Source organism: Scyliorhinus canicula, chromosome 1 (assembly GCF_902713615.1).
Source record: "Scyliorhinus canicula chromosome 1, sScyCan1.1, whole genome shotgun sequence".
Classification (NCBI taxonomy): Eukaryota; Metazoa; Chordata; class Chondrichthyes; order Carcharhiniformes; family Scyliorhinidae; genus Scyliorhinus; species Scyliorhinus canicula.
In genome coordinates, this window is record NC_052146.1 from 103,799,021 (window position 1) to 103,809,195 (window position 10,175).

Sequence of the window (10,175 nt, forward strand, 5' to 3'; positions counted from 1 at the left end):
TGTGCTTTCACTTAGCATTTGAACCTGTTGCTTTTGACATAAACCTTGTTTGCAGGAATTTGGTAGAGACACATTGATGTGGGAACAGGGCCTCCTCAGCTATCATAAAGCTCTGATTAACTCGAATTTGTGAGCGGATCCCTGTGATTCCATTCATTTCGGTTTTACTGTAAAAGAAATTGTGAAAATTGGCTAAAGTGGATATTTAATGGACTATAATGCTGAGAAGTGTGAGGTGATGCGATTTTGCAGAAGAGACGGGAAGAAGCATTTTCGATTCAATGGCACAATTTTGAAGACTGTGTAGAGACACAGGGACCTTGGAGCTCATCTTTGAAGGTGTAAGGGCATATTGAGAAAGTACTTAGCAAAGCATATGGGATCTTGGGCTTCATTCTGCATCTTTATAAAGCTCCGGTTGGCCCAGAAGTAGAATATTGCCTCCTGTTCTTGTCAGCAAACTTTACGAAAGATCTGAGGGTCTTTGGGAGGATGCAGAGGAGATTCACCTGAATGATTCCACCCTGGATCCCCTGGTATGGGTGGATCATTTTGATACAGGCTCATCCTTACTGCCTGAGGCAAAGTGGGTGGCTGGCTAGGATTGTGGGGTTATTAGAGTCATACTATTGGCCATGACATAATCTTCAATTTGTATAATTCTTATGTCACAAAGGTCAATTGGAAATGAGGGTGGGGTGGAAGAGGATCCAATGAGACTTTAGTATTGATGAGGGGTAGGGAATACAATATACTGATGGAGCATCACAAAAAGCACTTGTTACCTCATAATTCACTGCTGCTTGTATTGTGATTGCCAGAGTTTTCTTGGTCAGTGGTAGGATCTTATTCATGCAGCACATACAGCTGCTTACCGTTCCTCTAGGTTTCAATGGCCGCACTGCTTTCCGAGTTTTTCTCCTCCAGACGGAATGCTCATCCTGACCACTGTGAAACAACTGGATGCCGAGCCTGGCAAAGGGTTCGGACAGAAACCATCCCCAATGACTTCACTAGCACATCCTCCAAGTCCTGGTGTGCACCGCACATAACACAGGAAACTGATTTAAGCTATATCCTTGATAATTTCCTGGCCCGAGCCTTCCTGGTTGCCTGCTTAATTGTCTTGATATGTTTCTTCATTAACTTTATTAAGAAACATAGGATCCAGAATATGTTAATGGTTAGTTACATAATTAAAGAAGCATGCATTATATTTAACAAACAGCTTTGTTAAGTAGACAGTTAAATATAACAAACATTGAGTAATGGTATTTCAGGTAAGACTTTTTAGATGTAGCATTTATTTATTTAAATTGTTATTTGAAAATTAGCAAACATGACACTACTGTTTAAAAAAGGAGGTAGGCAGAAAGCGGGTAATTATAGACCAGTTAGCTTAACTTCGGTAGTAGGGAAGATGCTGGAATCTGTCAACAAGGAAGAAATAGCGAGGCATCTGAATGGAAATTGTTCCATTGGCCAGACACAGCATGGGTTCATAAAGGACAGGTCGTGCCTAATTAATTTCGTGGAATTCTTTGAGGACATTACCAGTGCGGTAGACAACGGGGAGCGAATGGATGTGGTATATCTGGATTTCCAGAAAGCTTTTGACAAGGTGCCACACTAAAGGTTGCTGCATAAGATAAAGATGCGTGGTGTTAAGGGTAAAGTAGTACCCGGCCAATGCATCGTAGCTCTTTTAAGGGCAGCACGGTAGCATAGTGGTTAGCGCAATTGCTTCACAGTTCTAGGGTCCCAGGTTCGATTCCCGACTGGGTCACTATCTTGCAGAGTCTGCACGTTCTCCCCAAGTGTGCGTGGGTTTCCTCCGGGTGCTCCGGTTTCCTCCCACAGTCCAAAGATGTGCGGGTTAGGTGGATTGGCCAAGCTAAATTGCCATTAGTGTCCAAAAAAGGTTAAGTGGGGGTTGCTGGGTTGCGGGGATAGGGTAGATACGTGGGCCTGAGTGGGTTGCTCTTTGTAAGGGCCGGTGCAGACTCGATGGGCCGAATGACCTCCTTCTACACTGTAAATTCTATGATCAGTAGCATGGATAGAGGATTGGTTAATTAATAGAAAGCAAAGAGTGGGGTTTAATGGGCGTTTCTCTGGTTGGCAATCAGTAGCTAGTGGTGTCCCTCAGGGATCAGTGTTGGGCCCACAATTGTTCACAATTTACATAGATGATTTGGAGTTGGGAACCAAGGGCAATGTGTCCAAGTTTGCAGATGACACTAAGATGAGTGGTAAAGCAAAATGTGCAGAGGATACTGGAAGTCTGCAGAGGAATTTGGATAGTTTAAGTGAATGAGCTAGGGTCTGGCAGATGGAATACAATGTTGACAAATGTGAGGTTATCCATTTTGGGAGGAATAACAGCAAAAGGGATTATTATTTGAATGATAAAACATGGTGCTGTGCAGAGGGACCTGGGTGTCCTAGTGCATGAGTCGCAAAAAGTTGGTTTATAGGTGCAACAGGTGGTTAAGAAGGTGATTGGATGGCGTTCGAGGTGGGGAAGATAGAACCGGACCCGTGGGTAGATATGTTATGGCTAGTGGGAAGCTGGAGGGAATGGCCATGGTATTGGTAAATATATATGCCCTAAACTGGGATGATGTTGAGTTTGTCAGACAGGTGCTGGGGAACATCCTGGACCTGGATTCATATCGACTGATTATGGGGGGAGATTTCAACATAGTCCTGGATCCGAAGCTGGATTGATCGAGTTCCAGGCCTGGGAAGGTATCAGCTATGGCAAAGGAGCTGTAGGGGATTATGAAGCGCATGGGGGGGGGGATCCGTGGAGATTTGGGAGGCCAAGGAGTAAGGAGTTTTCATTCTACTCCCATGTACATAAGGTATATTCCCGGATAGACTTCTTTCTGTTGGACAAAACGCTGCTGGCTGAGGTGGTAGATGCTGAATATTTAGCAATTGTGGTGTCAGACCACGCTACCCACTGGATAGACCTGCAAGTTAATGAAGGAAAAGCCCAGCGGCCGCAATGGAGGCTGGATGTGGGGCTGTTAGCGGAGGAGGAGATGTGCGAGCGGGTGAGGGAGGCCATTCGGGGAGTGATAAAGATCAATGACACAGGTGAGGTTTCGGCCGGGGGGAGGGGGTGGGAGGCACTGAAAGTGGTTGTTAGGGGGGAACTCATCTCAATTCGGGCACATAAGTAGAAGACTGAGAGGGTGAAATTTTGCAGGTGGACAGAAGGTATGCGGAGTCTCCGGATGAGGAGCTTCTGAAGGAGCGTCAGAGGTTGCAGCTGCAATTTCGGCTCCTGTCCACGGGTAAGATGGAGGGACAGCTGAGGAGGGTAAAGGGGATAGTGTATGAATATGGGGAAAAAACCAGCAGGATGTTGGCGCACCAGCTGAGGAAACAGGAGGCGGCAAGAGAGATTGAGAAAGTAAAAGATACAGGGGGGAAGTTGATTTTGGATCCGGCAGGGGTGAATGATGTGTTTCGGGAGTTTTACAGTAGATTGTACATATCGGAATGCCCAGCCGAGGAGGAGGCTATGTAGCGATTCCTGGGGGGAGTTCCCCAGGATAGATGAGGAGTTGGTGGAGGGTTTGGGAACCCCAATTGGGCTTGGGGAGGTTATAGACGGGTTGGGGGTGATGCAATCGGGTAAGGCACCGGGACCTGATGGGTACCCGATTGAGTTTTATAAAAAGTTCTCCGGGTTGCTAGGGCCGCTCCTGGTAAAGGCTTTTAATGAGTCCGAGGAGCTGGGAGTGCACCCCCCAATGTTATCGCAGGCATCAATCTCCCTTATTTTGAAGTGGGATAAGGATCCGGAGAGTTGTGGGTCATATGGACCAATCTCCCTGTTAAATGTGGATGCTAAATTGCTGGCAAAGATCTTGGCCATGTGCATAGAGGTCTGTGTCCCGGATGTAATAGCGGAGGACCAGACAGGATTTGTGAAGGGAAGACACCTGACATCCAATAATAGGCGGCTCCTAAATGTGATAATGATGCCTGCGGAGGGGCGCGAGGTCAAGGTGGTGGGGCCCATGGATGCAGAGAAAGCCTTTGATTGGGTGGAGTGGAGCTACCTGTGGGATGTCCTGGGAAGGTTCGGGTTCGGGCAGGGATCCATGGATTGGATCCGGTTGCTATATCAGGCACCAGTGGCGAATGTAAGGAACAACCGGGTCCGGTCAGAGTCTTCTATCCTGTGCAGGGGGACGAGGCAGGGGTGTCCACTCTCTCCATTACTGTTTGCCCTGGCCATAGAGCCTTTGGCAATGGGGCTGAGGGCAAAAAACATTTGGCGGGGGATAGTGAGAGGGGGGTAGAACATAGGGTCTCGCTCTATGGGGACAATTTGCTCCTGTATATAACAGACTAGTTTGGGGGGGGGGGGGGGGGGGGGGGGGGGGGGATTACAGGCGTTCTGGAGGAATTTTGCCGGTTCTCAGGTTACAAACTAAACATGAGCAAGAGCAAGGTCTTCGAGATCCAGGCAAGGTGGTAGGAGAGGAGATTGAGGGAGATGCCGTTCACAGTGGTGGGAAGGAGTTTTAGATACCTGGGAATTCAGGTGGCAAGGGACTGGAGTCAGCTTCATAAACTAAATTTGGGCAGGGTGATTGAGCAAATGAAAGGGGACTTCCGTATGTGGGATGTGTTCCCGTTGTCATTGGCGGGGAGGGTATAGACTGTGAAAATGACAGTCCTCCCGAGATTGCTGTTTGTGTTTCAGTGTCGCCCAATCTTTATCCCCAAGGCGTTTTTTAGGAAAGTTAACCTGGCAATCTTGGGTTTTATATGGGCTGGGAAAGCCCTGAGGGTGAAGAAGGTCCTTCTCGAGTGTGGGCGCAGGGAGGGAGGCTTGGCCCTTCCGAACTTTATTAATTACTACTGGGCGGCTAATATTTCGATGGTTAGGAAGTGGGTAGTGGGGGAGGGGTCGGTGTGGGAGCGGATAGAGGCGGCATTGTGTAAGGGCACGAGTCTAGAGGCTCTGTTAATGGCACCTCTGCCATTCTCACCGGTTCGGTACTCCACAAGGCCAGTGGTAGTGGCAGCCCCGAAAGTGTGGGGGCAATGAAGGCAGCACATGAGACTGGAGGGGGCGTCGGTGTGGTCACCGAACTGTGACAATCACCGATTCGCTCCGGGGGGGGGGGGGGGGGGGGGGGGGGGGGGGGGGGGCTGGATGGGGGCTTTAGGAGGTGGCAGCGGGCAGGGATTGAGAGATTTGGAGACCTTTTCATTGAGGAGGGTATCCCGAGCCTGGAGGAGCTAGAGGAGGAGTTTGAGTTACCGGGTGGGAACGGATTCCGGTACCTGCAGGTACGGGACTTTGTCCGGAGGCAGGTTTCAAGCTTCCCTTGCCTCCCTCTAAGGGGACTACAGGATAAAGTGATGTCAAAAACAGGGTTGGGAAGGGGAGGGTCTCGGAAATATATAAGGAATTGATGGAGTGGGAAGGGGTCCCAATCGGGGAGGTGAAGTGGAAGTGGGAGGATGAGTTGGGGGGGGGGGAGAGTTAGAAGTTGGGGTATGGGAGACGGCCCTGAGGAGATTTGATGCATCCTCGTTGTGTGCCAAGCTTAGCCTGATCCAGTTCAAGGTGGTCCACAGGGCTCATATGACTGTGGCCCGGATGAGTAGGTTTTTTGAGGAGGTGAAGGACACGTGTGGGAGGTGCGGGGGAAGTCCGGCGAATCATGTACACATGTTTTGGGCGTGTTCTGAGCTGAGGGGATTTTGGCAGGGATTGCAGATGTCATGTCAGAGGTCCTGGAAGGGAGGCTGACTCCAAGTCCAGAGGTGGCAATGTTTGGAGTGTCGGATGATCTGGGAGCCCAGGGAGGGAGAAAGGCTGACATTTTGGCCTTTGCCTCCCTGGTGGCCCGGAGATGGATTTGGCTGGGATGGCTAGAGAAGATCAAGTTGGTCTTAAGGGGTTCAATACAGGGGTTCGTTCAGAGGTGGCAGCCATTCATCAACTTCTTTAAGGAAAACTGACTGTCAGCAGAAGGGTGGAGGGGAGGGAATGGAGGGGGGGTGGGGGGGAAGGCATGGAAGTGGAGAATAAGGGCAGGGAATCTAATATATGGGTAGCTAGGAGTTAGGGCGGGGGGAAGTTGGACATGTTATTGTGGGGTTGTTGCATGTGTCGGACTATTCTGTTATTTAGAATGTTAATATATTAAAATGTTAAAATTATAACTGCCTCAATAAAATATTTCCTAAAAAAAAGAAGGCGAATAGAGTTTTGTTCTTCATTACTAGAGGGATGGAATTTAAGACTAGGGAGGTTATGCTGCAATTGTATAAGGTGGTTAGTGAGCCACACCTGGAGTATTGTGTTCAGTTTTTGTCTCCTTATCTGAGAAAGGACGTACTGGCACTGGAGGGTGTGCAGAGGAGATTCACTAGGTTAATCCCAGAGCTCAATGGGTTGGATTACGAGGAGAGGTTGAGTAGACTGGGACTGTACTCACTGGAATTTAGAAGGATATGGGAGGATCTTATAGAAACATATAAAATTATGAAGGGAATAGATAGGATAGATGCGGGCAGGTTGTTTCCATTGGCGGGTGAAAGCAGAACTAGGGGGAATAGCCACAAAATAAGGGGAAGTAGATTTAGGACTGAGTTTCGGAGGAACTTCTTCACCCAAAGGGTTGTGAATCTATGGAATTCCTTGCCCAGTGAAGCAGTTGAGGCTCCTTCATTAAATGTTTTCAAGATAAAGATAGATAGTTTTTTGAAGAATAAAGGGATTAAGGGTTATGGTGTTTGGACGGGAATGTGGAGCTGAGTCCACAAAAGATCAGCCATGACCTCATTGAATGGTGGAGCAGGCTCGAGGGGCCAGATGGCCTACTCTTGCTCCTAGTTCTTATGTTCTTATGTTATAATATATACCTACATTTATTCAGATGACTCGCTTGTTGTTGCATTAATGGAGTTACAGTCATGTATGATCTTCAGGTGAAGTGACATTAAAAGGTGTATAGACATTATTTAGCCCCCATTTTAAAGCCTTATTATGTCCTTATTGTTATAATGTTAAAAATTCCAACATTCAAATCTATAATAGAAACTGCCCATGTAAACGTGCTGTGTTGCAATACACTTTCCTGCCATCACTGGCGAGGGGGAGGGGCAGAGGGCTAGAACAGGTGTGATAGGTTTACTTGGTTTATATATTACAGATAGATGAAAATTTTGAATTTCAGATATTTTATGTGCAAAGTGCTTGGAAATGCAAAATCCTGAATGATCACCGAGAAATTTAAACCAAAGGCTAAAAAAAGTCTCTTCTGTCACTGAGCACAGAATTTTCTTTCAAGGGATCATAAGCGTTTTCCAAAACCTCCAACTCAGTGTGGCCAGAGGTTCACCTATTGTTCTGTCTAAACATTGGAGAAATAGTCTTTTTTTTGTTTCTGTCAAACAACACAGATAGCATGAACAAAACTACTATTATGATATGATCTGACTTTATGCTTAAAACAGGGGAAGAACTAATTGTGTTCAGTTTAACAAAATTGTTCTGCCTGGAATAACACAGATGCATTTAAGAGAAAACTAGATGAATACAAGAGTGTGAAAGAATAGAAAGTGATTTACTGATAAGGTGAAATGAAGAAGGGTGGGAGGAGTCTTGTGTGTGGTGTAAACACTGGCCTGGATCATTTGGGTCAAGTGGCCAGTTTCTGGGATGGATGTTGTATGTATTTCTATGTAATTTAGTCACAAGTCTTCCAAGTGTCTCGTAATATAGAGAAAAGTCTGATAACAACAGGCTACATAAATTCCTCTTGCTTGTCTATTTTTTGTCAATGTTCTCTCCTCCACTCCTGAATGTGCTGGTTGTTGCTGGGGTATAGCTAGCTTCACATGAATTAGCATCTGACCAAAATAATCATTCTTCCAACGCGACCTTTATCACAACCTTCAATCTATTCAATCTTTGTGTGGGTTAGGTGATGCCAGTTTACAGGGTGGGGTGTGGAAGGGTGGGTGGAGAGGTAAGCCTATTTTCTCCCTTGATGCCCATACACCCACTTTCAACCAAGGGGGTTTTGAGCAGCCATCAGGACTGTGTACCTGCTTTCTTTTCCTGATCCACTAAGACTGATTGTGGTGGGTCCAATTATTGCCCTCAATGAGATCAGCCTGGAAAAGAGGGATTTTTATTTGGGATTTTTATGCTGTACGGCTTTTTACACTACACTATAGCACTTTCCTAATGAGCCACTGGGGAGCCGATTATATGGGTTCTGACCATCATCAGCTTGAGTTGTACACAGAATCATCCTACTGATGGAACACTGGCTTCAGCCAGGGGAGAGCATACGGCCTTTAATTGGATTTCTTTGTGGCCTACCAGACAAATTCCTTATGTGGTCTGTAGGCCACTCCCTGTTAACTACTGATGTGTCTTTTGCAGAAAATGTGGGAGAAATATGCGTGCATTTTGAAAATGGGATCCACCTCCAATAAAAAATACTTGAAAAGTGAGAAAAAGAGGAAAGAAATCAAACGCTTTCGCAGAGGGCTTGCCATCCAAGAAAAGATCATGAGGAAACTGCAGCAGATGGAGATGAAAATACGAGAAATGGAAGAGATGATAATGAAATTTGCGAAGAAGATGACTCGCCGAGTCACTGGCTCAGAATGCACCAGCCGTTCCTCCAGCTGTGTCTGTTCACGGTGCCACACTCCCAGCGTCTTAAGTACCGAACTGGACTCTCACCGCACAATCTAAAAGAAACTCCAGTAAAACCAGAATTAAAAAAAGAAATCACCTCGAATAAACACTTGCATCTGATAAAATCGAGATGTGACACAACGAAGCGGAAAACAACCCACCAATGTATTTTATTAGCACAGTAAAGAGCTTCATATTTGAACACGCAAAGTTTAAGTATCTTGTTTGTCATTGAAATTGGTTCTCAGCACTCTTTAAAATGGCTCTGATGTTTACTCATTTGAAACACATTCATTTTAGCCTGAGTTAAAATCAGACCCAGACAGTGAGTAAACGACCCAAGGTGACTTGGCCATTGTTGGCCCTTTTGCAGGTAAACACCTTCTGTGCATTCATCCCTCTTCCCCCTTACTCTTTAGTTTCCACTCAACCATTCGCATATGAAAAGGCCATTCGGCCCAGCCCATGTGTGCTTTTGCCCTTTGAAGGCTCTCTCTAATTAAATGCCCTGTGCTGTTTTCTTCCCCCTATAGCCCTACAATGTTTTCCCACCTTCCAGCATATATTCAGTTCCCCTTTGAATGTTACCATTGAATCTCTTTCTGCAGGCTTTCAGGAAATTTGCATTCCTGATCAAATCTCACTGAACACAAGGGCAGTACGATGGCACAGTGGTTAGCACTGCTGCCTCACGGCATCAAGGACCTGGGTTCAATCCTGGCCCCGGGTCACTGTCTGTCTGGAGTTTGCACATTCTCCCCATGCCTGCGTGGGTCTCAACCCATAAAGATGCGCAGGGTGGATTGGTCATGCTAATTTGCCCCTTAATTGGAAAAAAAGAATTGGGTACTCAAAATTTATTTTTAAAAAACTGACTGAGCACAAAAGAAAATCTCTACATCAGGGGTGGGCAAACTTTTCTGTGCAGGGGCCACATTCAGAAATTCACAATTTTAAAGGGCCGCATAGTATTTTAATTAATAGTCCCGGTTGTAACCAATTAGCGTGCGGCATATACCTCAGCGCTTCCCCCGGCGACATCCTGCCTTTAGCCCTCTTTTTCTCTACTTTTCAAAAATGGCGCTTCACCCGGTCATGATACTGGGCGCCTCATATAGAACATAGAACAGTACAGCACAGAACAGGCCCTTCGGCCCTCGATGTTGTGCCGAGCAATGATCACCCTACTCAAGTCAACGTATCCACCCTATACCAGTAACCCAACAGCCCCCCCCCCCCCCCCCCCCCCCCCCCCCCCCCCCCCCCCCCCCCCCCCAATTAACCTTATTCATTGTTTTTTTAATGACTTGATCTTGGTGGGTCGCATAAAGACCTTTGGGTCGTAGTTTTGGGTCGTAGCGGGCCGTAGTTTGCCCACCCCTGCTCTACATCTTCTCTCTTTTCTGCTAATTACCTTTGTTTTCTCTGACTAGCTGGTTCAATGGGCTGATGATCAGTTCGGGAATCCCACCACCAC

General features: G+C 46.7%; 1 protein-coding gene across 1 annotated transcript; it reads left to right on the plus strand.

The window, feature by feature from the left end:
- Window positions 1-836: 836 nt before the first annotated feature.
- LOC119977490 lies at window positions 837-8,902 on the plus strand. Its single transcript, XM_038818506.1, has 2 exons — window positions 837-1,183; window positions 8,438-8,902. The coding sequence occupies exons 1-2, from the start codon at window positions 893-895 to the stop codon at window positions 8,753-8,755; spliced, it is 609 nt and encodes a 202-aa protein (XP_038674434.1). The 5' UTR covers window positions 837-892; the 3' UTR covers window positions 8,756-8,902.
- The last annotated feature ends 1,273 nt before the right edge of the window (window positions 8,903-10,175 follow it).